The sequence below is a fragment of the Haemaphysalis longicornis genome, unplaced genomic scaffold, assembly GCF_048455015.1.
Source record: "Haemaphysalis longicornis isolate Haplotype H1 unplaced genomic scaffold, Haemaphysalis longicornis Haplotype H1 scaffold_4, whole genome shotgun sequence".
Classification (NCBI taxonomy): Eukaryota; Metazoa; Arthropoda; class Arachnida; order Ixodida; family Ixodidae; genus Haemaphysalis; species Haemaphysalis longicornis.
In genome coordinates this window covers 122,273,846-122,301,723 of record NW_027526361.1, presented here as the reverse complement: position 1 = coordinate 122,301,723, position 27,878 = coordinate 122,273,846, and the positions used below count along the sequence as shown (strand labels likewise).

General features: G+C 45.1%; 1 protein-coding gene across 1 annotated transcript; it reads left to right on the top strand.

The window, feature by feature from the left end:
- Positions 1-8,252: 8,252 nt before the first annotated feature.
- On the top strand, positions 8,253-27,566 carry LOC144180548 (venom serine carboxypeptidase-like). Its single transcript, XM_077708876.1, has 6 exons — positions 8,253-8,363; positions 8,416-8,491; positions 11,557-11,609; positions 19,385-19,557; positions 23,503-23,836; positions 26,662-27,566. The coding sequence occupies exons 2-6, from the start codon at positions 8,421-8,423 to the stop codon at positions 27,459-27,461; spliced, it is 1,431 nt and encodes a 476-aa protein (XP_077565002.1). The 5' UTR covers positions 8,253-8,363; positions 8,416-8,420; the 3' UTR covers positions 27,462-27,566.
- The last annotated feature ends 312 nt before the right edge of the window (positions 27,567-27,878 follow it).

The following is a 27,878-nucleotide window of genomic DNA, read 5'->3' as shown; positions in this document are numbered from 1 at the left end:
CGTGACGCTTGCAGTGATTCGCGGCAACCTCAACCAAAATTGCTGTGGAAAACGGCACTACATCTCCAATTTTCTCACGGGCCGACAGGCCAACTCGGCCAAATCAAATCAAACCCAATCAAATTTGGCATCAGGATCACTCTTCAAGGGTCGGCGTTATCAGCTCTTCTCTTCAACATCGCCTTCCTGGGTCTGCCAGAGGAGCTAGAAGAGATACCCAACTCACAGCATGTTTTATACGCAGGTGATATCGCCCACTGGAGCGGCACGGAGTCAGTGGGGAGGCTTCAGGAGAAACCACAACTCACAGGAGAAAGTCAGCGAATATGGCCACGCAAGCGGCCTCCGGTGCTCACCCCCGAAGTCTGAACTCACAGTAATCACAAAAAGAAGACCAAATCAATGAATTAAACATAATTCGGTAACTAGGTGTGGCTACACAAGTCACGCGAGTGCTTCACATAAAACTCCTGAGCTCACTATCTAAGCTAAAACACGGAATGACCATGCAATGCACAATTTTTTTAAAGTCACAGATCATGTTACCCCATTGATCATCCGTATCACCCACAGGCATCGAGGTATGGAAGAATAGGACACACTGCGCTTAGTTCAAGCACCTGTTATATACCGACTCACCCACAACGCATTCTACCTCGCTTCAGCCAAAGCTGACATCGACAAAATCAACCGCGTCATACGCAAAGCCCTCAAGCATGCACTCGGTTTACCTTGAAGCACGTTCACAATAAAGCAACTTCAATTGGGGCGTCACAATACCATACAACAACTTGTTGAAGGACACGACTCGATTCAACGCCTTCGTCAGGCACAAATACCAGCTGGACGTACAGTAGTTCGCCACATCAAGTGGCCCTGCAAAGAACATACTAATCTGGTCTCAATACCAGACGTCTGGCGCTAGCACATTTCAATTTGACCTCTTCCAAACAACATGTATCCTGGCCTCCATCAAGGCAGACGAGAAGTCCGAAGCCAAGCGCATGAACGAATTTATGGCAAGCGTTCCGATGTGCCCTATACCGACGAAGCTTGCTACGACGACACCGAACCATAGTGGCTGTTGCAGGAAAGAAAAATGCCCTGATAACCTACGCGTCATTGTGGACGTCCTCTTCGAGGGAAACAGACGAACTGGCCTTCGCCCAGCTATCAGCCAATGCTCTGCAATGGTTCTAAAAACAGACTCCCAAGCAGCTTACCGGAGTTTTTGTAGGGACGGGTGGCTTTCACGGCGCTCTGAGACCTCCAGGTACAATACCCAAAACACCAAGTCAACATCGTGTGGACGTCTTCGCACTCCTCCATGACGGGTAGCAATTTTTGCCATACAACAGGCTCGAGATCAGACCCACCAAAATACTGAGTTTCCGGCAACCTCCATACCTCTCGTAAGTTATTAAGAAGTTACACAGTATTACAGGACTATGTACAAGAGAAGCACTCGGCAGCTCTCATACATAACTTAGCAAAAATGAAGAAATCACGTTGCGACAAATTTAAACAGGCACTTTCGTAAACCTCTTCCGAATGCATTTATTGTTCCTCCCGACACAGGGCGCAGCCGAATGCAAATTCTGCAATTATTATTTACGCTGCGCCATGTCATTGTGGACTTCAAGAAAAACCATGACCTACCACCCCTTCGAAACTCCCTTTCCCATGAGCAGTCGGAGATACTATTTACAAGCGGTCGCTTGGACGACAAAGCACTGTTTGTAACCCGTGCTACGACGGCGCAGTCAACGTATAGCTTCCTGAACTGAGGATCCCCTTCACCTTTACAGATCAATAAATTTTCATCTGTATCTATCTCTAGTCCGTTGTCCACTTCAATGAGGTAAGGGCCTGTGGTGGGCATTTTTCTTCTTTTGCTTGCATATTCTGGGGTACTCGTCACAGTGCTTGCTATCTCCGTGACGAATAACTTAAGTACCAATGGTGAGACGTTGGTTCCGCATAGCTGCAAGCTTTCTCATCTTAAACAAGAAAATTTTGGAGACACATGGCCGCGTGACGTCACAGCTCTGCATTTTGCTGGAGAAGCAGCGGCTTTCCTTTCAGAGGAAAGACAGTATTCTTCTCCGGTACTCTCGTAGTCGTGATAGTCTTCAGCTAAGAATGGAAGCGTGAACACAGGCACAAACGGTCGGGCGCACACAATGCGCTATGTCTGTGTCTGCTCGCTTGTCTTCGTTCTGCTTGCGCTTCAAGTTGTGGCCATATCTTACCAACGGGCTCAACTATCACTCTCGTGAGTCTTTCGTTTTAGCATGTTGTGGAAGCGTGAACACTGCTCAACCTCTCATATTGTCTTGCATTTGTAACACATACAAATGGGCATTTCCATTTCCACATTTTTTGTAATAAATGCGACATTGGGAAGGTTTTAATCAGTTTAAATTTAACAATTTTTGCTTGGCCTAGGTCATGTTTTGTAACATTGCTTATCTGACAAACAAATAGTTTGCCCTCAGAAGTTGAAGTAAGATAATGTTAATCGCATAGTTGTTGGCAAAAAACTACTAAAAGCACCCATTTCTTCGTTTATTGCTTTTTTTCTGCCTCGAATACTCTGTTCAAGGGTGTTACGTGGGGGGTGGGATGGTACATAAGTTGATAAGAGAAGCGGCGACTTTCTTGAACTGGATCGGTTCGGAGTGGTCTGTGGTTTCGGGTCGGACGGCAGGTTATCGCCGTAATTGGCTGTTTGTACGGAAAATAAAACGCAGATTGGAAGAACTACGCGTTGTTCGTGGATAAACGGCGTTTCCATAGCTTCTTGGAAATGATCTCTGCTTTGCGGGGGCTATAGCAGCTGTATAAGGCGATGCGCTACACCATTTATAGAAAAGACATGTCGCGCCACGAGGTTGATGTCTTAAGATTGGCGCTGAAGTGAATAACGGACACGCTGAGTAATATGAATAGACCGAATAAACAAACTTATTGCACGGGTCAGCACGTCTTGGAATGTATATGCACGGTTAGATTGAAGGTTTTCCTTATAGAAATTGCTATTCTTGTATAGGCAGAAGTAGTGAAATAGGCTTGGCTCCTTAGTGAAGTGAGAACAACTTTCAAATTTTGTCGCAAATGTACGAGGGCACTGTTACCGTTGTTAGCAACAAGAAATGTTTGCGACGAGCTCTAATGATCGGAACTTAGCTTGATTCTTGATTATTCGTAATTGCTTACAGAGGGAAATTTTGTACCGTATATTGTGTACTTATAAGTTATGTATGATGATCTGGAATGAAGTGCCATTAGTATGTATTTGAATATTCAGGCGCGGTAACCTTTACTCACAACCTCTTTGGATGAGGTGAAGTCCTGAATTAAGTATTGCAGAATTAGTGGTATTACGCACAAGGAGGTAACGTCCGCAATCATCCGAAAATGGCCTTACATTAGACTAAACAGTAGTAACAGCATAATAATGCAGATCAAGGAACGTAGAGGGAGAAAAAAAAAACATTCCCCGCAATACGCAAACCCTCAAAGAGAAATGCAATTTCTTTAAGAGATAAAGAGATGAAGGCAACACTTACTCCTCAGTTTTCTCACAAGTGAAAAGTCTTGCGCAGCTTGCATTTGCGCTGCAAGGTTAGAATAAAAGCAGAGCTGGCGGACCATCACCCATTGTGGAAGGCTATGCGAACTACACATGGATATGCGAACTAGTCGCTGAAAGCTCTCCATGACTAATCGGCCCGGATCGTTTTGTCCGCAGTCTGTCACATCTCCCCCAAGTGGGCCGCGCTAGAACGCGCTATAACCAGCGACAACCAGCTTCGCAGGCTCGGCGTCTGCAAAAGAAACTGTGCTCCCTATTTCAAGCGTGAACACACGTGAACTGGAGACGAGAAAGGCACGCGAGAGGTCATGCAACGCATGCTCGGTAGAGAGTTCTCGAAGGTCGAGCTGCCGGACGGCCGGCGCTCCTCACGAGGCACAAGCTCACGGGAGCTGGTAATTTTTGTATTTTGTGCGAGCTCCTCGCGTGGCTCAAGCCCATGCGGAAGCCTGGATGAATCCGAGCACCGCTCGTGAGGGGCAGGCTCACGTGGGCTCGGCTGGGCTCAGTTTTTTGGTAACGCTCAACAGCGGGACTAAAAGCTTAAACAACTGTGCTGTTAAACGAACATTTGCAATCAGGGCTATGTAACCGGTCAATGTTGAATGCTTGGGCGAGATGCTGTTCCGTATTCTTCAATTCACAGCACAAACAAGAAACAACTGTGCCTCTCTGTCTCGCTCTCCCTTTCGTACTTGTTCGTTGTGGGCGCTGTGAATTCAAGAAAATGTACACCAGCTTCCCGTTAAGCAGACGGCTGCAGTTATACCGCTGGTAACGAAGCTAATCGTACATCTGCCGGTCCTGACTGTACCAGTTTTGCAAAAGAAAAGAAAATATTCAGTCCCTTCCATTGTGTGACGAAGGGTGACCAGCGAATCCCGGCGCAGTACAAGGACTGCAGAAAAAAAGCACTTTTTGAAAGGTTCAAATATTCAAAGGTTTACGCAATTGAAAAATAAATTTTGGACACATGCGTATATACAGACGAGAGTTCGAAAGCCATAAGGCCGAAACGGTACCCTCGGTAGTTCATTTCTAAGGTAGCATGTAATCGAAGCGAACAAAATTGTTTTTCTCAAACAATTACGGAAATAAATGCAACACTTCAAACATTAGAATTTTCACCAATTCAATTTTACAAGTATATTCAGTGGATTTCATTTGCTTCTAGTTTGCCATTGAGCAGCCTTTATACCCATTTCGCTAAATGAAATTTGGAATGAATCGTGATTTATTCTAGTGGTCCAACATGAGGCTGTCCGCTTCCCTCGTGCGTCGTAGGCGTCTTACGGTCTTTCTAACGCACCAACCTAAACCTCTCGCCCACTGACGAAAGCATATAGTTCGCATTGGCCCCTGAGACGTCCACGTTTAAATATCCCGCCAGCACTACGGAAATGTGCACGGTAAGGGCAGGAGGACTAGCTGTGTATGCACCCCCATCCTTAACCTCCGCCCCCGCACTGTGACCACATAAACCGGCACCCAGTAAGATTTCGCGTGCTTAAACATGAACGACACCTGCCAAAATGTCACTCTGAAAGCCGTTGTAGTTGAAAAGAAGCAGCTTGTACAAGAAATGGACAGTGCACGTGCAGTGGTGTGACTGTGATCTCTGAATATTTCCATGATTATTTTCTCTCTCAGTATTTTTATTCCCATCTTCGTTCCTATGGCTAAGAACCTCGGCCAATCGCACTTGTTAGCGCGTTCACAGAAACGTGCTGTGCTAGCCGCCTTTTGTTACCTGAGTGATAAGCAAGATAAAATTACTCCTCTGGGCCACAGTAGTTATCTGTAGCAAATGTTCCAAAGTCGAAGGAATCAACCCACTCATTACGCCCGCCTTCAGCCAACTAGCACCGTCGAGCTATTGGGCATAAGATACACTGGGGTCGGTGTAGAATACCGAACTGTTTTATGGAGTCAATACATCTGCTTGCAAGAATGTATGAAGTGCGAGCGTGTGAACCTGGTTGGGTGCCCATTTTTCAAGAGGCTTAAACTGCAAGAGTATTGAGCCACTAGCGTCACGATAAGTCCCACTGACGTGTTTTTATCAACTTACAGAGCTGTGCGTGTTTTCTTTAACATTTAGAAATGCGATAAAGAAAAAAAAGAAAACCGTAAAGCTACGGTTTCCCAGGATGGTTGCTCTCGTCTCGCAATGCCGCCGATCTTTGTTCGAATCCCACCAGGAGGAAAATTTCAGATTGTTTTAAAACTGAATTAGTCGGTTAGTTTAAAGGAGCTTCCATTAGAGGCATCGTCTGATTCAGGGCGTTCATTACTTGTTTTGTTTTTTTGGAGAAGCAGCCGGCAATTTTGTGTGCGTGGTCGTAGAAACTATCATCTACATCTGGAAGCTAGGTTTCATGAAGGGAAACTTTTTCAATGGTGGGAGTTGTAGGAAGCAAAGAATCACTTATGCATGGTTTAAACATGCAGTTTAAAAACTATTGAGGCCACCAGGAAGCACCGCATGACTCGCGGGGGCAACTAACCAAAGCATGCGATGAAAAGTTAAAATAGAAATCTTGTAAATGCTGTAACTTTGCATGATTGTGAATGAAATGATGCTTATAGTTCCATGTTGCTGACCAGGTTCCCTTAAAAAAAATTCGGGGCACCTCCACTAACGTGACACACGGTGAGGGGCGAATCATGTAGTGTATAAGTGTATTCTTGGTGCCTTGGCTATTTGCCGACGGAGATGAAACCGTTGGGGGATACAGGTATACAGCTTTGATTTGAAAGTCTCTTGTCGTTGAAGCACGAAGCTCTCTAGCCCGAGGCGTAAACGAGTGTCCCGGTGTTTTTTTTAGCACGCGTTATGTTCTAGCGCGAGGCATCGACGAGTTTCCCGGTGTTTTAGTACCGTGACTACAATAGACGAATGACGATTACGACGACAATGACGACGACAGGAGACGCCAACAGCCCCATCCCCTAAGGGGTTTCGCCCCTAAAAATGTTAACTCAAAGTGACGCCGGAACAACGATTGAAAACTAAAGCGACTTTCAACTTAAATCATCACCCTTTACGGGGAAAGCAATTTGTAGCTTCCCTGTCAAGAACGAATATTCTTTTGAATTATGTAATATCATTTAGTTATGCAACTCGAGGATCATGAAATACGCCGTGATATTCTGGCTCTTTTCTTACGATGTACAGACATACCTTCGTGTGTGCCCCTTACTTGTAATAGGGCAAATAAATGTGCAAAGTCGAACCTTGTTCCATCGAACTCTCATATAGAAAATTATCGGATATAGTCACAATATTCGGAGTTTGTTTGATCACGCTTCATTTAAATGACACCTGTTCTTTTTATAACGAAACCAAAACCTCGAGAGCCGCGCGATATCGGCATTAAAGAAGAAATAATTGGTTCCCGCGAGGCTGAAAACCTGACAGCTAACATAAAAAAAGCAAATTTAAGGAAAAAGCGATACAAAACAACAATTGAACGACTGCAGAAGTAGAAAAGGCCCTTTATTGCGTGGGCACTAAAAAACTTCATTACTCACAGGATGTGAAAAGCCACCAGGCGAAGGCCACATCCTCCTTTAAATAAATAAGAACGCAGGCATGTTTTGCCGATAGAACTTTTTTCACGTAATTTCACGTTCTCACATTGCGGTCTCCTTAGTTTGAAAGGCCAGAACGAGACAGATAAGGGTTCCCTCATTTATAGTGGGTTCGTAGCCTAGAAGAATGCATTTTTTTATCTAAGGTTGTTGCGCGAGTCAGATAGCCGATTTATTAAAGCCGATTTTTACCTCTATGGTTGTAACGAATATCGTATATAACGAAGGAATTTAATGTCCCGATACTACTTCGTTATAACGAGGTTCAACTGGACAAAGTGCGGATAATTCAACGTTTACTCACCTCAGCACAGCTTACCGAGCCTTGTTGCCCCTAAAGGCTGAAGACTTTTTCCTTTGTGCTGAATCAATGGCATTGTAACTCACTTACCTGACACGTTCAAGACCCCACAAGTATGCAAGTCTGCAAAAAAGCAATTTAGGAAATATGGGAAATGTTAACTTTAGCCAAATACATACTTCCATCTGGTCACCTTGGAGGTCCGGGTCGTTTTGCCTGCTTTTCTTTTATTCTTTGTTTTCTTCGTGTTGCTTTTTCTCTGTTTCTTCTGCATTCTTCTTGCATAAAAGCTTTATATTTCTAGAATTGAGCAATTTTTTGCTGAGGTCCCAAAACTTCTTAGTACACCCCCCCCCCCCCCCGTGACGCTCTTTGCCCCCTCTTTGCAGGACAAATTGGCACGTGTAGTTCTCAGAGGTGACATGCGGCTCAACTGGTTATCCACCTTCACGCGGACGGATGGCCTTGATTTTTATTTTTTGCTGTGACTTGGGACTGCAGAAAAACCTCACAAACATGAACGCACTATAAAGCCATGTCAACCCGTGACACACAATTTGCTGGTTATTTGTCTTCCTCGCACACGTGTATGAAGTTCACTTACAGCATAAATGGATTGCATTTGTTGGTTTATTGTTCCATCAGTGAAAATTTACAGTCGGTGCTCTCGCTTGATTGAAGGCAATTATTTTTGGCCTAAATAAACCCTCCATGACGTGACATATAAGAGGCTCACATGCCGAAAGGTCCACTGGGCGAGAAAAAAATTAGGCTACGGTGAACAGTGCGAGAGAGGAGTTGAAGCGCATCCGTCGACTTCACTTCAGTCACATTTGCGAATTTCATCTGTTGCGGCTATTTGTTTCAAAGGTAACCATCGTTGCATATATTGTGGTTGAGACTGAGCAATTCTTTTTTGCAGGGCTTATGAATATGAAACCCATCATAGCCTTTCTTCTTCTTCGTGGAATCGCACTGCTCGCACTTTTGCCTAATGGGTGAGACATGATTTCGTTTTTCTATGATCTGATATTCACATCGGTTGCCTGGAAAGCAAAAATCAACGTCCAACGTTAACTATGATCGGACAGTTTTATTCTCTGTTTACAAAGAAACAGCCCTATATTTTTCAATTTACTGAATCTCCAATATACCGGCTGGAACTTCTGCAGCAACGTACCGACTTAATAAAATACAGGTATCTGGTAGAGGTATGATCGCTCGACTTTTTTTAAGCCAATGCTGCCTTGTTTTCTTCGCAATGCCAAACATGCATATACATTTCGCAATGTGGGTATATCCTCCGCAGCAAATGTTTTGCGTTGTAAACGAAGCCAAATAATGACAAAACTTTCAGTAGAACAGCTGTCAGCACATGGCGAACAGTTTTCTGCTTTTCTAGAAACTATATACGAAGGTTTTTTTCAAGCACCACATATTTTAGGTTGGGAGAGTAGAGGGCCGTCAAGAACGTGAAATATGCAGGGAGGGAGGCAGTGGGGGAACGATTGGCTTGACCTCTCTTCGTACCTGCAGCTAGTTTCGCTGCTTTATTAAACAATTTGTAGCATTCTTTGCAGAGTATTTCACCAAGCCAGGACCGTGTAACGACGTGCATTTCAACAACTATGCATAATTGGCGGATTTGACCCACTTTATCGTTATTACTATAGAACGGACACAATTGATCCAACAAGATTTTGAAAAACAAGAAAGAAAAAAAAAACGTTTTTGTAAGGATGATATTGCGAAATAAACCAAATATGCAGCTGATACACCTCCTCCAAAAAAAAATGATGAACAAACAAAAAAGCCCGCAAACTAACTTCCGGAATAAAAATGAGAAATACCGAGAAGGGGCCCACCATGAACACTTGGCGTTTCCACAGAAGTACATAATGGGCCGGAGTAATACATTTAGTTGACATATTGGTCCAGATGGATTTATTTGGCGGAACAAAATTTTGAAAAACCAAAAATAAGAAACATAGAAAAATTAAACTTTTGCAAAAATTATCTGAACTAGAAAATGTTCACCTTATACATTTCTTCCAAAAAACGAATAATAAACAAAAACCCCAGCGAAACAATGTTCCAAAGAAGAATATAAATAGCGAAAACAGAGCGACCATGACTATACCATGTCTCTCTGGAAAAACGCATAATTGGCGATGTAGAGGCGATTACTCACTCTAATTGTGTACATTTACATCCTTGCAAGAAGCAACAAAAGTAAACTGAAAAACAATAAAACAGCCTAAAGGATTTAGATACTTATCGCGGAATCTCGCTTTAAAGATCTCACACTGTAGACAATACACAATTCCATCAATTTCTTGAAATTTTTTTTAATCTGCCTTCTTTCTGGATTTTGAAAGCACTATAGTTTAGCGAGATGTTCCGCAGTTACTAATCACAGGGAGGGTCGGCTACTCGATCAATTGAAGACCCCTGACCACCCTAAAGGGGCTCTGTCTGGTCTTTCTGGCGCGTAAATAATCCTTTCGGTCGATTAACCCGCAATCTGTAGTTGGTATCTCTTATGCTTGACAGGAAGGGAAGCAAGGTTTAGGTGGAACGAAGAAGTATTAACGCAAGTGCACTCATCGCCGTAGGGCATAATAAAGTATGCATAACTGATCAGCGCAACACTGAAACGGTTAATTCGAGTCAAGTCAAGTCGTTTTTTTTTTGGCAACAAAAATTGCTGGGCATCCCCAAACCTCGAAAGTAGCTTTGTAAACCTTAACGGGTCTAAAGCCTGCTGCCGGTGACTGTGAACAAGTTATCCTTGTTCGCAGTACTTTTATTGCATTCAATTGCATTCCACAGACATGTGGAATCCATGGTGTTGTCAAAGTGTTCTAGCTCATGCTAACACGGATTTTTCAAGTATTCGCATCTTGTATTTAAATATGTAGCATTGTATTCAGAAGGCGCACCACCGCCAAGGGTGGTGGGTTCAGCTGCTGTCCAACCAGCGCATTGCGCGAATCTAAAAAAAGGATTACGATTGCTACTGAAAAGAACACGGGAGAGAAATAACCTGAATGACAACTGGCTGTACTTGTAAAGTAGCTGGTGCAAAAAGTGGATCATGAAGAAAATAGCCTGAGTGAAAACTGCCGATATTGAGATGTAGCCCGTACGAAAAGTGGTTCTTTGTGTCCTAACGTATTGGAAGCCCACTGCCAGCTGCTTTAATGATTCGGTTGATATGTTCGAAAACAAACCATAAACTGAAGATTTGACAATTTTCAGGCTCTAAACTCTACTGGCTGTTTTATGAGCTGAAAGTGCATTCTAACCGAAAAAGGGAAACCAATACCGGTTACAGAACCCTATGAGTTCTCATGCAACAGAACAAACTGCTATACGCTTAATTCATTGGAAGCAGCGAGGTCCATATTTGGATTGGCACCTACTGTTAAACCGCCCACACCGCTTTCAGTCAACCAGGAGGGGCCAAGGGCATAATCTATATAGACTACTATAATTTAGACGGTGCGGGGTTTTCAAACAACCTCGAATGAAACAATACACCTTTTAAGGAATATAGACCGAAATTATCTTCCCACTGCTTTATTGGCCGGCTTATGAACTTCCAAATGCAGCCCTTGCGCATCAATCTATGATGTGTACCGCAATTCTGTGTTTGCCAGGCACTTTTACCCGAATCATTTACCCGATTCGGAACGTAAACAAGTCGAAATGAAGATACCCGAATTACAAACGAAGCGATATTTTTCTCGGTTGGATATCATGCTTTAGGGAACGTTCAGAAAACTTTGGAACACAATTATAACCCTATTGCGAAGTATAGGAACACGCTGTATCTTGGTGCATTCTTCAAAGAATTAATCACGTTGCCCATAGCTGAAAAGTAGAGCTGCTTTCCTTAGAGCTCTGCGCAAGCGCAATGGCTACGTACTTGTTTATCTTATGAATACAAGTAGCGCAAAATAGAAAAAGTGAATTTACGGATTCAATTATGATTTCCAGAAAACTTCATAATTTCACCCAGAAAATGTCGGAATTCAGTTTCTTTTTTGCACAATTACAGGCATTCGCTTCCGAAAGACACTCCAGGGGGTAAGCCTCATCACAGCAAAGTAGGTGAGTCGAGCCAAGCCACAACGGAAATAGGAATGACCCTTCCTCATCAAGCTCTGCCTCTCTCTGTCGGTTTACTTGTCGGTGGTCATTTTTATTCACTTTCTTTCTGTCTTTCTAAATTCTGTATGTTTTTACGACCTACCACATTCTCCCCTTTGCTTTCCGAGGTTTTCTTGACTGCCAACCCTTATTTCTGTCTAATTCAACCAGCTCAGTAACGTAGGTGTCTCCTTGACTTGGGTGGACAACCTGGCTCGCATTTAAAACCATTTTTATGGCGTATTTGGCCGCTCAGCTGCGCGCAAGCTTCGTGTGGAGCAGCGCTTGAGAGAGCGGACACAACAGGCCGGTGAAGCCTTTACAAGCTACGTTGAAGATGTGGCAGTTCTCTGCCGGCGCGTGAACTCCTCGATGCCTGAGCCCAACACCACCAAACACAGCCTCAAAGGAATAGATGAGGACGCGCTCCAGACGCTGCTTTCGAAAAATTCCCAAAACGTAAGCGAAGTCATAAGCCTGTGCCAAAGTTATGAAGAGTTGCGCAGGCAGCGCATCTTGACTCGTTGCCGACTGTCGCAGCGTGACGACCCACTCTGTGCACTGCCAGTCGACGAAAACCCGTCCCTGCTGCTTAATATTAAGAAGATAATTTTGGAGGAGGTCGCACGGCAGATCTCGGTTCTGCATCGTTTATCGCTGCCGTGGTCGCCAAAACAAGACCTGCCCTGTCGTGGCCACTCCGTAAAATCATCCGAGAGCAATTTGCCGAAGCTATTCCAGCTGCTTTCGAGCCGTTACCTGGTGCAGCTCCACTTTGCTACGCTGACGTTGCGGTACGGGCACCGCCTTACGCTTTCGAGCCTCGACGCCGCCAACAGCCGCCGCCAATTCTTCCTCACGTTCGCTCGCCACCGCTCCACACCAACTCCTGGCGAACGCCTCATAACCGGTCCACATGTTTCTCCTGTCGAATTCCTGTCCACGTGGTACGTTATTGCGCCGTAGGTTCTGCCGCCAGGAGATGCTTACCACCGGCCATCCTACGCTGGTAACGCGCATATTCCTCGCCATTCTTACAGCGATGACCCTTCAGAGTCATCCTATACCCCGCCTTCTCGTAACGAACACTCTTGCGGTACTCGTCGGCCCTTTTCTCCTCTCACGCGTTCCATCTCGCTGTTGCGGCGTCGTTCGAATGCCCCGTAGGAAAACTGATCGCTGCAGTTCCGGGGCAAGAACTGCGGTGCCGACAAAATACCGAAACCCTTGTCTGTCTCCCGCGAACACGGTTGAAGCAGACGTTCAGAAATCCACACATACACCTTGGTTGACACTGGAGCTGCGGTATTAGTTACGGATGAGGAGATCTGCCGTAAAGAGAGAAGTGAAGACGTCAATTCCCGGTTTCCATCTCCGCACTTCCCCAGCGCATCACGTCCAGGCCCTCTCAGTGTGCACCGCCCGGAGCTTAATAGAAAATGAGCTGTACATCATCGAGTTTCTTGTCTAGTCCTCTTGTTCCCATCGCATCATCTTAGGGTGGTATCTCTTCTCATGTCATATTGCCATTGTTGACTGTGCCCGCACTTAGCTAGCTTTACTTCCTCATTTTGGCGTCGAAACGGACAGTATTCCGCTTTCTTCTAAGCTATACACTGCCCACAGTTGCACCGTTGCGCCAGCCTCTGCCGTTATCATCCCAGTGACCTGTAACACGTTGTCTGATGCAACAGCCATGCTCACGCCTTCTCGTCTCTTTGTCTACTGCGAAGGCACCCCCCTTCCCTACGCCGTCCTTACTATCGAGAATGGTGCTGGCACTAGGTCAATCCGCAATGCATCTCCTTTCCTCTTAGCTGTCCTTCCTGGCGAGTCCCTTGGGCACGTGGGAGCTATCGACAGCCACCTCGTCGACTTCCCGAATATGTCACCTGCTCTGCCTGTCAATTGAATAAGCCGACCTCTTCCATTTGATTCTGTTGCCTTCGTTCCAGCCGTAGGTGACAGTCCCCATTCTCTTCATAGCGACCGGCTTATAACCTTTCTTTAGCGTTTCCAATCCCCCCTCGACTGTCAGAAGACTTCTTTGAATCGCACAATTGACCGTTTCTCATCGAAAGGAAAGCCTCCCACCGTCTTTTGCGCCAGCGATCATGTCGCGGTTCGGCAAAAAAAACGTTCTGTTATCGAAAGCCATATTGATGAGATGCACCAGTGTGGCATCCTTCCGCCTTCTATTAACCCTTGGGCTTCTCCAGTTGTATTTCTTACGAAGAAGGATGGATCTATTTGATTTTGTGTGGATTATCACCGACCTAATAAGGTCACTCTGAAAGACGTTTACCTTCTGCACGCGATCGACAATGTCTTAGACTATCGGCGAGGAGCTGAGTTCTTCTAATCGCTGTACCTGCGCTTTGATTACTGGCAGGTGCCGATGGCAGGCAATGACCGTAAAAAAAGCATTCACGTTCAATTATATGTCACAACGGTTTTACGTTAAATTATACGAAGTTAACGTTATGCCGTTTGGATTATGTAATGTGCCTGCCACTTCTGAGCACATGATGGATGAGACTCGGCACGGCCTCATCTGGAAACTTGTTTATGTTACTTGGACGATATGCTTATATTCTCCCCTGATTTCGACACCCGTCTTACCTTGTAAGTCCGTATGTTTGTGTGTGTGTGTGTGTGTGTGTGTGTGTGTGTGTGTGTGTGTGTGTGTGTGTGTGTGTGTGTGTGTGTGTGTGTGTGTGTGTGTGTGTGTGTGTGTGTGTGTGTGTGTGTGTGTGTGTGTGTGTGCGTTCCATATTAGGAATCTGCACAAAATCACACGCATGTTGAAACATAGGCTAAGTACGTGCAGGGCAGATATTCATCGGAATGAACTACAAAGAAATAATTAGGGTACCTCCACTCACATAACGTCGCGAACTCTGATGTTAACAGCGCAGCAAAAAATTCAAGCGACCCCTTATTTTTATTTAGTAAAACGAGGCAAATATCACCTGTGTATTGATGAGGTCTTACCTCAAATATGCTTGTTTTCTTTTCGCTCAACAATTTTGACAAGTAGAAACATTATCACCAGATTTAATGCTATAGAAATTCTTTCCTTATATAATCGTCATTGTTCAGGCATTCTTTTGACTTGCTGCTTATTTGCTTTGTGCTTGTTGTCCTTCTCGCTAGGCTCAGCCCTGTTTACAACGCTGCGACCACGTTACCACATTTCGTCCCATGAAAGCGTCGATCAACAACAACTTCGCAGATAAATATCAAAATGACAGAGACATCCAGGGGGCAGGAAATGCTGAAGGAAACGTTTTGTCTTGGCGTAACGACAGCGAAGGTTTTTCTATAAATACCGGATTGGAAAAAATCCAGTTACATAGCAGAAGACAATGGTACACAAGCTTTATTTTGCTGACGCTTAGACAAAATATTACTGCAGGTTCAGTGAAGTATCTTTATCAATTTGCGAGAATTTTATTGCCTCTCTCTCCCGCTCTTCAAGCTCAGTCCCCATGCAGACGCCATCCTCCTGCTTCGTGGTTTTCCGCCATACATTAGCTAAGCGCTTGGTTTTTAACGGTTTACTCCTACCTCTGAAGTTGCGGAACTTTGACGTTGCCATACTCATGCCTTCAGCGTTGCGAAGGCAGCTCTCCCCTTCTCATGGCCCGGCCACTTGTGGTGCCCTCCCTCCTTCGCCATTTTCTGCTCTTCTATATCAGGCTGCTGTGGCTGGCGCAAAATTCAGCCAACACGTCCCATGTGTTTCCCACGCAATAATAAAAACATTGCGGGACAGGAGAGCGAGACATTGTTTCCACGTGTCAAGGTTATCGGATTTGAAAGGTTACCATGAAGGTTACCATCAACAACGCTGAGCAGGAAAAAGCACCAGTACAACAAAAGAAACCCGCACACGTGTATGGCATTTTAAAGCATGTCAAAACACTCCTGGCAGTGCAGGCGAACAAAATGGGTCAGCGAACTGAGCCTCTCAAGGCCACAATTTCGCAGTGTGGTTTTTAGAAGCCATCACAAGCGCAATACTTCAGGAATGCTGCATAACTTATACGTGGAAGTCAATGCCGCTAGGTATCAGTAAAATATACTACAAAAGAACAGCTTATCATTTATTCTCCATTTCCTTTGATTGGGGGTTCCAATCATTGTACTTGAAGCATGGTGCTTTAAAAACCTAATTTCGTCACTGCACTGTGTTCGTATGATACCCGCAAAGCTTTCCCTGTCCTTTCTTTTTGTATATTGTAAACTGCGTTTAAAAGAATATCGACAGTGTCAAGGCAACATTCATACACGTCCTCCTTTTTTCTGTGTGGCATATCTAGGTTTTTCGCATAATTTAGTAATTTTAAATATTGGCAGCCTTTCAAACCACACACCCGTGACACGTGGCCATATTCCATGGGTCTGTAGCTGACGTCCTTCTTTTTATGTCGAGCAAATGCATTATCATCACGAGAAATTCAGACGCCCGCAAGACAAACGCGTATGCCATCCACCACACCAAATGATTTGTTTTAGACATCGTAAGCCGAAGCTACTGAACACAGTGTTGTCAATGACTTGCAAACGTCTGTCCGTGACACGTATTGAGGCCCAAACGAGTAATTTGAGAATTCTGCTTTGAGGAGTAGACAAGCAAGATCACGATAATAGCGTACCTGTAGGGCTTGCAATGTCAATGGAGAAAATGAAAGCGAATAAGAAAAGGACGTTCGTTCGTTCGTAAAGCGTTTGTTAAATGAAATATTAGGGAAGGGAAAGGAAGTAGGGAGGTATATGTGGTTCCCCTATTTCGGCAGACCAAGGGCTGCCGCTTTGGCCTTTATTCGATTCATTAGTAGGACCTGGACTTGAAACAGGCCCTTGCGTCGCAAGCACCTTCATCTCCCCAGAGGAGGGTGAGGGTTGGGATGGGGTATTTGGGGGATAGCCTTAGGAGGTGTGTGGTATTGTTGGGTGCGTCTGGAAAGTTGGGCAGAAGGATGGATATGTTGTGCGTGAGATGTCGCGAAGGTAGGCGCAATTGCAATAGGTATATGTCTGTAATCTGCGCCGTTCACGGGCTTTTCAAGGGTTGAAGAACATATTATGGCGGGGAGTGTTCGACAGAAAGCTCTGTAATTGTACAGAACGCTGGTGTAAGTTGGTGATAAACAGAGGACGGGAGAGAGCTGCCAACGAGTTGTCATGATCATCTAGCGGGAATGCACGAAGGTTGAGCTAGCAGGCTGCAGCGTGTGCCAACTCGTTCCCAGAACGAGGTGTGTTGGCTTAGAATAGTGAGGTCAAGGTGCGAAATTCGTTGTCAGGCATAGTAACCGGAGGCATAGTGGCGGAAGGCCAATTGTGAGTCTGGGTTGACGTTATTTCGGGGTCGCTGCGGGGATGATGGCCAGCGGGATGGCGGCGTCTTCTGTCACGGTGTCTGAAGTAGTGCGGACATCGTACGCGGCGAGAGTTTGTCGGTTAAGTCGATTTCTGCGACGTATGTTCTGCACGCCTTCAATACGTCGCGGCATCGGTGTTATATTCCATGGGGTCGGTTCTGCATCAGCTGTGGAAGACCTTGGTGTGATGGGCTCAGCGTCCTGCATTGTATACAGGACGCCGAGCCCATCGCATCAAGAATTGGACCGAATAAAGAAATATCATGGTTGTAATCACAGGAGGCAATCACCCGTATGCAGGCCTATAGAAGTATTTGGAGCGGAATAAATGACGTATCATTGGCCTTTTGCTCTACTAGCGTATATGCATGGTTAACGGGGGACACTGGCCTAGCATCTAAGGTAGTGTTACAAAAACAAAACAAAAGAACAAAATAGAAGAAATTAGCAAAGACCTTCCCTTCGGAAACACGGGTACACGCTAAGCTTTACCTCTCTTAGAAGAAAAACAGATGAAAATCGAAAGGCAGTGGTACGAATACAAAAATGAAAACACTGCTACAATAAAAACACAATGACCGAAATTAGAACGCAGAACCATTGATCGACGAAGACCAAACCCTTTCATTTTGCTGAGCTTTGCCCGCACGGAAATGTTTGGAATACGTTATCGTTGGTCATTGTTGTGCGATTATCGTCAGCATTTTTCTTCTTCAGTGGCTGTTGTTGTTGTTGTAAACTTTATTAGAAAGGATGGCCAAAGGCCAGGGGGGAGGAAGAGAATGGGGATGGCGGAGCGCAGTCCTTATGACGCCGTCTTCAAGGGATCTCTTCAGACGTCGTGCAGACTACTGCTAAATTGCCCGTACTAGAACGCTCTTTGTGGCATAAATGATTATTTAGAAGAGTGTGTCCTGTTCGCTTTCCCGCTTAGCGACGACCTGCGGCCTACCCATGCTTCGCTAAAAGTTGAAGTGCTCGACGGGAGCGAACGACAGCACCTTTAATGCGGCGTGATGCGAGCGTTGACGCTGATAGGGTCCCATTGTAACGTGATCTATCGCGACACTGGGGAAAGCACGCATACATGAGCTATGAAAGGTGAGATCCAACATTATATCTATAAGCTCCAGCAGGGGCGCAGTAAACACTTCATCACTGGCCAATCCCCCCGAGTATTTACGTGCAATCACGTTAACGGAACATCATCATCTTCAACTTTAGAGCGCGAAGACAAAGTTGGCTTTGACGCAAGTCGTTTCACGTACATCGCCACCGACGGCGCACGCCAGCCAACAGAAGCCTCGCTTGAAAAGGAATCTTTGACAATGGTAAGGAAAAGGCACAACCACAGCACTGGACCAGTTTCTAGTGTCGTGACAATGCGTCCACGGCAATTACCACAGAGCGTTTCATCAGCTGCTCCGTCGCTCGTGGTAGCCAATGTTACCAGTGCACTTCAGGAGAATATGCACCACAACACAAATATGCACTACGGCCAGCAAAAAGGCAGGCGCTTGCTGAAGGATAAGCCACCAAGAGTCAACACCACCACCACCCATACCATGAGAACATTTCAGGCCAGGTAAAGATCGCTCTGCTAAGGCAGATATTATTGGAAGAGAAGATTACGTAATGACGACCAACTCTCAAACAGATATACAAGATCACACAGCTTGAAATCAAATGCCATGTTTTCGCAATACCCCAAGCGAGCGGTCCTCAGTGTCTGAATTGCGTTTACCGTCACAATATTCACGCTTGCATACACGTCATTTTGCCTATGCGACTTTCTGTGTGTTTTGGTGGCGACTTTCGAAACTAACATTTGCCAACACAGTGTACAGACAAACTGCGCGTAAAAGACAATACAATAAGGAAGAGACAGGACGAGCGCAGCACCCGCCCTCTCCCTTCCTTATTTCCTTTTACGCGGTTTTTTTACCCTTGAAATGATGCACCAACTAGCCCAAGAACACGCTGTACAGACCAACGCTTTCCTCTAGTACTTCTCTCGGCTTGTGGAGCGACGAAGATAACTTGTGCTTCATCGGGAAAGTGCCCCCGCCAACTGACCCGGCTAGCATAAAAGCGAATGAACTTAACGTCATCACATAATCCCAACAACGCCATTGCTTTACCGTCACGTTTGGTATTACAGATTGTGCACACGTGCCCTTCACGTTTCATGATATGAGCGCAGCTTAAAACTTAGCTAATAAAAAATTAAGGTATTGTGTACAGCTAAAACTTATTGTCGAGTACAACATTTTGCGACACCATGACCGCGCACAGTGAGAGACCACCGAAGTCTGTGTTATGGGCAAGCTTACACTTTTTTTGCAGGTGAGACACTGTACGTTACCCCACTCATCAATGAAGGGCGCCTGGACGAGGCTAAGAAATTGTCCAAGGTCGGTAACATTCCTGCTGACCGGGAAGTCCCAGGTTACGCGGGGTATCTGACCGTAAACCCTCAGTACAACAGCAACCTCTTCTTCTGGTTTGTGCCTTCCCTGGTGAGTGGAAATTCAATGACCCAAAACACTTTCGTTTTTATCAAAACTCTATAAACACCAGATAGATGCAAATGATATCAATGACACGCATTGACGTGGTTGTACATTGCAACATGCGCAGTCTCAACAATTCAAACAGCCGAAAGTTTTGTCATTAGGGCTCTACCACTTCCAGCCTTGTCTTTTAAAGGAGCCATGAAGACAACATACAAGTTTGTGTCATTCGAAACATTTCGTGTTTTATAGTGCCCCAGCGCTTGCCCGAATGCAAACCACGCTTCGCTCAATGAGAAATTAATCAATTTAAGTTAGAACTTTGATTTTCCCGCTCAATCTTGTGTTTTTGTGGTGCGCAATGACATCACAGACCGCCCTGCAGCCTAGGGTTCCTTGATTCACGCGTCCGCCGTGCAGGGTGGAGACACGTATACCCTGGCGCCGCCATTTTGGGTCACTCGCTCGCCGCCAAATCAAGTCATTGTATCAAAACCGCGCTACAATTACCGCTGCAACGCGGTTAACTGGCGAAGTTTGAATCATCTGATCTGTTTCGCGTTGCTGGGTCGCGTGTGAAGCGAAAAGAACGACTCGGTGAGCACGTTGATCAATTGCAGCTGCACGGGAAGGCTCAAAGGGTGTCTCCACCCTGTACAGCAATGTTGGCATTGAGGTGTTCACGCGTTTGTTTGCGTTAAACCTAGATGCGCCACTATACCGTGGCATGCCGTTTTGTGCCTTTGGTTTGTTTTTGACCTGCTATAACCTGACTTGTTTTTGTTCTGGGAGAAAATCGTTGCCTGAAACATAGTGCTCGCTCGACAAATATGGTCACGTAAGACACCGTAGCGTCAATCAATCGGCCAGTATCGTCTGAGAAGACCCCAAAGCTCCGCAGTTCTGTGAAGCTAAACAAGCATAGTGCGCGCAGTGCCAACAGCAGTACGCATCGGTACTTCTATGTTTAGATGTGCTTTCGTAACTGACACTGTTTGTCCCACCATTCTTACGGCTTTAAAAAGAATGTGCCCTAACTTTAGGCGCCAATAGCTCGTTCAGCAAGCTTATAAACTCTGCCTAATTTGCGTTTGCTTTTGCCGCCCTCCGCCAATCGCAGAGCTGTCTCATGTGTCATTATAGGTTCTGTTGCGGGAAATGAGCTAGTGGGTCGCATGGCCATTCCCTTTTTTCCTAATTATGTAGCTTATTTGAGCGAAGTTTACGTTAAAAGTGGTGTCAGTACGCTTCTAACGAGGCAATCTTTTTAATGAACTAAACTTGTGTTTTCTCTTCATGGCTGCTTTAAGAGTACAAGAGTATGGTTGCTCTCAAATCAGATCTTAATTCCTTTATATTGGGGAATAAAGCATCAATGTATTGAAGATTGGCAACATTGGCCATGAACCACCCGTAAGGTTAAAAGGTGAAACAACGCTCAATGCAGGAGTATATATAGACAAGACTGATACTGCTCGGATAAAGCACTGATAATGCTAGCATGCACTGTGCAGGTGAAGCCCGTTCAGCAGAACGAAACCATTGCGCATATCAGAAAAAAAGCACATAACTGACAGTAGGATCACCTATAAAGTAAAGAAAAACAGAGAGTTTAGTATAAGGTAAAAAGGATACTCTTTAAAACGGGATATACAACGCAGCAATAACCAAGATGCTTCTTGGAGCTCTTCCAGGAAGACCGGAAAAAGAAGTTCCCGACAGATGTAGCTCAACTGGGTCTGTTGAGGGAAACTCCTTCAGTCCGATTGAGCAAACGTAAATTTTTTTTTATCATGGGAGGAGAGGAAAGGAAAGAATACAGCGCCACGTGATGCACAACACGGAGGAGATGGTGTTACGTCGCCGGGGAAGCTGATGACTACAGACTTTGAACGACATTTGCAGTGAAGCTGAGATACGCAGCTAATTGGTTAACTTGTCACCTGTATATCGTGGTAACACATATATAAGCAGGATCTTTATTGAAATCTAACAAATAAAAGTTGTATATTGTGCCTGAGGTAGTGTAGCTCCGTTATTGTACCGTTTCCCCATAAACAAAAACTGAAATTTTCAAAACCGTGTCTGAACATAATGTGGCATCATTAGTTTACAGCTTTCTTTCCCCATTATGCCAACGGGAAACGGTTACCTAAATGAAAATTTTATGAAGACGTGAGGTGTGTCGAGATTTCCCCGCACCTAAAAGATCATCATGTGGTGAAAATTAAAACGGAGCCTTCCGTCACGGCACGCCTCATAACCCAGTTGTAGCTTCAGTACGTTAAACCCCACATTCAATAAATCATGAAAGCCTTAGAGAAGGAGCACAAACTTCAATCAGTCACAAGGAGCCGTAAATTTTATTTCAAGACACTCCACCTGGGAGTGACTGAAGTGAAATCTAATTATTTGCAAACTAACCGACTGAAATAAGGCTCGAGGCTAAACTAAACACCCTTCAGAACACAGTGGTGCTTTGCGTGAAAAAAACAAAACATCATAGCCACGGACACATCTCTTTCGACAAGCCGACGGCTGAATTTGGGACAAAACCGGTAACGCGCTGAGAAGGGCGGGCCTCGAACTTCTGTGTGCCCCTTGAGTTCCGCAGAACTCAACTGAATGGCGCACAATTGAAGTGCCCGTGCTTAAGAACTGGTCAATATTTACGTCGCAAATGGCATACAATATATTCTGGTGGGGCACTGGAACCGAGATATTCTCGGCGCTGACGAACGTGTGTCCAGTGGTAGGGTGCAAGTGCTCGACTATTGCACGAAACCCGTGAAGTAGTGAAATAACAGCATGACAGTGGCACTACGAGTAATATTTCGTTTTGTGGTATTGGCACCCGCCTAGGAATATGCAAGCACGGGAAAAATACCGTAGTTCTGCTTAAATTTGTTGATGCCAGGGTGTTCGGGCTGCCTGCCACCGTATTCCGTATGCGGCAAACAATACCCGCGATGAACGTAATCACGAAAACGCTGTGTAAAATCATTCATTTTTATTCAGTGAAAACCAAGTTACACTGCGATAAAAACTGGAAGCAAACACCAAAGCTAGTTTTGAGTGTCGCATTTTGGTCTTGCGTTGAGGAATCCACAAGAACAGTCCCCACCGACTGCAGAATAGCAGACATGATCATCAGCGCGTCCGCTTGACCTTGGTAGACCAGGGACTGTGGTAATCATCTCTCTTAGCAATTTAGTTACAAATATTTAACAGCGGAGAAAGAAATTCACGTGGTCAAAAGAGACCTAGGTTGCACTTTTAACACTTGAAGCTCGAATTCGCAATTTTGGAGAAGAATTTGCTCAATTGTCTCCTGCAGAAGTTTTGCGCTATTAGTGTCGCGAACGTAGGGGACTCTTTATTGTTTCTGAAGAATATTCGCGAAACAATATGTATCCTCAAAAAACACCCTCTTGCTGATAAAATGACTCCGAGGAGATGATTTGTTCCTGAACTTCGTCATGTTTGCTGGTGCCTCTGTACTGCTGCTAAATTGTGGCGGGGCGTTTATTTGAGCCTGACCTTAATAGACCCTGTTCCCACTGCTACGACGCATAGGTGACATTTCTAATGGTCCACTTAAAGCTCGAGCTGGCGGCGCTGGGCGAACAGCCCTTTATTTTAGGTTAGTTCATTATGAACTAGTCACGATCAAGTTCATGAGCATCTATATACAGCCGTGCTAACGTATTTTTATCTGTACTTTCTGAAGACTATCTTTATATTCAGTGAAATTGCACCTTTTTACGAATTAGTTCTTGTAGAAGCTTAGGTTCAAGCCCAGACATTTGTTTTGCTGTGTGTTAACTGACCTGGTTGTACAGGAACTGCTCAAGTACTTTCCATTTTCCAGTGAAGCATCGGTACCTGTAGAAACCACCAGCGGACACAGATTTCGTCAGGATTTCTTTTCCTTATTTTCCCCACATGCAGAGTGACCAGGAAAATGCCCCAGTGATACTCTGGCTGCAAGGTGGGCCGGGAACGACTTCCCTGTTAGGCTTCTTCTCGGAGCATGGGCCGTACCGCGTGGCGAAAGGTGGGAAGAGGGCAGAGTTCCGCCAGCTGACGTGGGCGCAGCGCTACTCGATGCTCTACGTGGACCAGCCGGTGGGTGCGGGATACAGCTTCACCGAGAACGAGGCTGGCTACGCCCGCAACATGACTGACGTTGGCCGCGACATGCTCGAGTTCCTGCAGCAGTTCTTCACGCTGTTCGGCGAGTTGGCTGACAACGAGTTCTACGTCTCTGGGGAGTCGTACGCCGGTGTGTGAAGTATCTGATTCATTATGCATGGTCGATACTTCTTGAGCGTGCTTCAATACATTTACATTATCCGCAAAGATGTATCAATTTGCATGCATATTCCTGAAAAGCAGTTGCCGCCTTTCTGTACGTGTCGGCGCCATTTAAGGCCTTTAATTTGCAGGTTGCTCAAAATAAATCCTTAAAGCCAAGCGCCACCAAGTTGCGCCTGGCGTATAAGGAAACAAGCCGTGATGAAAAATGAATCGCCTGCTTGCAATGGGGATGTGTGTGTGTGTTCAATTATCTCGCACAATATGATACCTGCGTAGCTGGTGTACATAATTTCCTAGACCGAATGTCATATTTCTTGTAGTGCTGCTCAACGTTCCACAATTTCGCGAACCCACATTGGTTGAAAGAACGTGGGTCTGATCTCGGCCACATACATTATTTTGCACAAAAGATACGACAACTACTCTTCACACATACATACAGTTATGGAGGCAGGGAAGCCTACATTTTTCTCACACGAAGAAAAAATACGCACACGCGCGCACGCACGCACACTCACACATACACAAACACGCGCACGCATGCACACAGGTGCGCCCGCACACAAACACACGCTTGCGTACGCACACGCATACAGGCACACGAACGCAAGAGCACACACACACACGCGCGCGCGCGCGTGCGCGAGTGGGCACACGCAGACACACAGACATATATACATATATATACAAATGGCTGTACCTTCACTCCGTGGATGATGGTGAGGGTGCGGAGTACGGGGGCTCGAAATGACGTCCAAGTTGCGCCCAGAGTGATATCCGATTTGCGCCCCGACCGTCATTCGATTTGAGCCGTGACTTGGACCATGATTATTCCCTAAATGAAACTGAAAATCATGGCTCAAATCGAATTTCACTTGATTTTCGCTTGTTGATGGTGCGCGCACGGATGGACGCGGACGGACATTGGGAGGTCCGAAGGTACTCCGCACCGTTACAGACGAGGGAGTAAGCCGTTTGACTCTCTGGCATTAATCACGGTCGTAGCCCAAGGGGTAAGACGACTGACTCTAACTGTCTGTGGTCTACCAGACACAGGTTCGGATCCTGCCGGTGCTTGTGGGATTTTTTTGCGATTTTAAATGCTATGCGCACGGACGCGGACGGGCATTGTGCGGTCCTAAGGTACTACGTGCCTAATATATACCTATATAGTAAATGCATCTCTTCTCGTTACTAGAACAAATGTTTATTTTAATCTCCTCGGGAGCGATGTCTAGGAAAAATTCGTTGCCATCAAAATATTTTGAAGAAACAAAGACAGGACATTTACGGAAGAGAGGAAAATTCCTGACTTAGGTTCCGCTGGAGGGAGACAAGAACATAAACAGTGCCGCAATGCAGTATAACCATGCATGGCTAGTACACACAGCAGTCCAGGTTGGAGGCCATGAAGTGTACAGGGAATGGTAGGGTTAACTAGCTAAACGTTATTCCGAATTGAACCACGATGCAAATACCCGTTATCTGAACTTTAAATGCCACAACGCGGTGTAAAGTTCCAAGACATTTGACTATGACGCCAAAAGACACGCACCGAAACCACCAAAAGTTTGAGCTTATACTTTGGCTCATGTCTATTGAGGACATCTTCTATTAATATTAAGGATGTGAATGTGACCTGTATTTACTTACTGTATGCTTCTTATACATCCCAGCCAATGTTCTGAACAGGGATGCAGCTACGATAATGCAGCGCAGTACAACGTTACTACAGTTCGTCGTCTGAAGTGGCGGTTTTATGTATCATTTTTAGGTTATTTTTACGACCATAGCTAAGTGCATGAACGGAGCGGGCTCGAAAGGCGGAATAAAAAAAGTAGCCAGTATGTTTCCCAAAGAAATTCAAAGTATATGCTGATCCTTGTTCAGCTAATTTTTTTCCAAATTGGTAAAGTGAGTGTTCCGCTGCCTAATGTTAAAAAAAACAAGGATATTTAGGAAAAGAAATCTGACATCAAATAATGCAGTTATTTTGCGCGAAACTAGGAAACAGCATATTTTTCTGGGCTAATTTTGTGCGTTGTGAATTAATTTGTCAACATAAAAACGAGCTTTCCCTAGTGTCAGATTTGCGCTCTATCATGATATGTTTTGATTTCCATTTCACAGAAAAACAATTGTCTTTTGATATTTCAACATGTATACTTGAACATAAGCAATCTACCCAAGAAGCTCAATTTAAATTTTGTGACCGTATCGGCATATCCTAATAGAAAACATATTAAGTCAGAGTACCTTCTCGTTCTGGCTTATGACAGACCCCATATATTTTTTTTCTTGCGTGCTGGGTATGAAAAGTTTCAGAAACCAAACAAAAGTTTCGCGAAGCAAGCTAAATTTAAATTCCTCCTTTTCACTCTTTGCAAAGAAAAGACACATTCAAACGATTACGGCGGCTCCCATGTCAACGCTAGGATATGAAGCGGGCCAAGTAACTGTTCTATAAAACTGCAGCCCGTCTGTTCCACTGGTGTTCTTTCAACAAGCAGTATTTAAAATTCTAGAAGCAAGAAAGATTGCAGCGACAAGTTGCGTAGTTATGGGGCTTCGAGGTAAGAGCAAGTGTCCCATTGATGTTTTTGTTCCCTTTTAAATGTTTAATAGCGTCAGTCTCTTACCAATGCTCGTTTCAACAATCATTCATAGCAGGGACGAACATTGACACCATTACTAAATCCCCCACGATGATTTGTTACCCTCTCAATCCACCTAACATATTTAAAATTTACTTTTCATTCATTGTTTTACAACTTAACAATTATATTGCAGGTAAATACGTGCCTGCGATCGGCGCTACCATACACGAGAACGCTGGCTCGACGCAGGTGAAGATCAACTTCCGTGGCATCGCCTACGGCAATGGCTTCACAGACCCTGTTAACATGCTGGGGTTTGGCGAATTTTTGTATGGCATCGGCCTTCTCGACCGCAAAGGCGCCAATTACATGACTAGTATTGCCGACGAAATCATAGAACTTATTCGTTCCGGCCACACAGGTTTGGCCACCCGTGTAATAGACAGCCTTGTCTTTGGCATTCAAGCCAACGAAACCGCCTTCAAGACTCTCACCGGCTTTGAGTTCATATACAATTACTTGTACGACAAGGAGCCGGCAGATATTAGAGATTACAAGATGTTTGTCGTCAGGCCGGAGATTAGGCGTGCTTTGCACGTTGGAGAGCGTCAGTTTTCAACAAGTCGTGACATTGTGTTTAATCATTTCCTGGAGGAAACGACGCGTTCATCAGTACCGCAGCTGATTGTTCTTCTAGAAAACGGCTATCAGGTCCTCGTCTACAGTGGTATACTTGATATTGCCATGCCCACGACGCAGACTGAGCAGTTCCTGTCGCGAATGTCGTGGTCGCAGGCTTCTCGTTGGGCTCATGCACCTCAGAAAATTTGGCGTAGTGCGGACGGACAGAAGCTCCTCGGCTACAAAAAGACCGTAGACAACCTAAACTTCGTGGCGGTGCGCAACTGTGGCCACATGGTGCCTTACGACGATCCGGAGGCAGGATTTGAGCTAATAACGTCTTTTATCGATAGGACACCACCGTTTAATTAGTAGATGTTATTAGCATTTCAAAAAGCTTGTCAACACGCGGACGACAACTTCTGTTGACTCTTTTGTTTAATTACTTCTCATCGTCCTTGTTTTTAGTTGGATGAGTGAGTAATATGACTGTGTCTATAAGCATTTATGTCTACCGCTACTTACTAGCTGTAATTATTGCATTTACCAGAGGTATTTGAATATCCTTGAAACTTTGCCCCTACCACTTGCATCCGAAGGTTATATTTTGATAGATTCGAACTTAAATATGCTCCCGTGCTTTAAACCTCACAACCATTGTTGGCTTCCCTCACTGGTACTGACTGAATAAAGGCTTCTTTCCTGCTACATCGTGTATGTGCATCTTTCTGTGCGTTGCTTTCGTTATTTTCAATGGCTACCAGACTGCAGGCCATCCGCAACAACGTA

Excerpts from the sequence above, each read along its gene's own strand:
- LOC144180548 (XM_077708876.1), top strand. The coding sequence starts at position 8,421 with ATGAATATGAAACCCATCATAGCCTTTCTTCTTCTTCGTGGAATCGCA. Across the intron at positions 11,610-19,384 it reads GCCTCATCACAGCAAAGTAG|GTGAGACACTGTACGTTACC; the intron begins GTGAGTCGAGCC and ends CTTTTTTTGCAG. Across the intron at positions 19,558-23,502 it reads TCTGGTTTGTGCCTTCCCTG|AGTGACCAGGAAAATGCCCC; the intron begins GTGAGTGGAAAT and ends CCCCACATGCAG.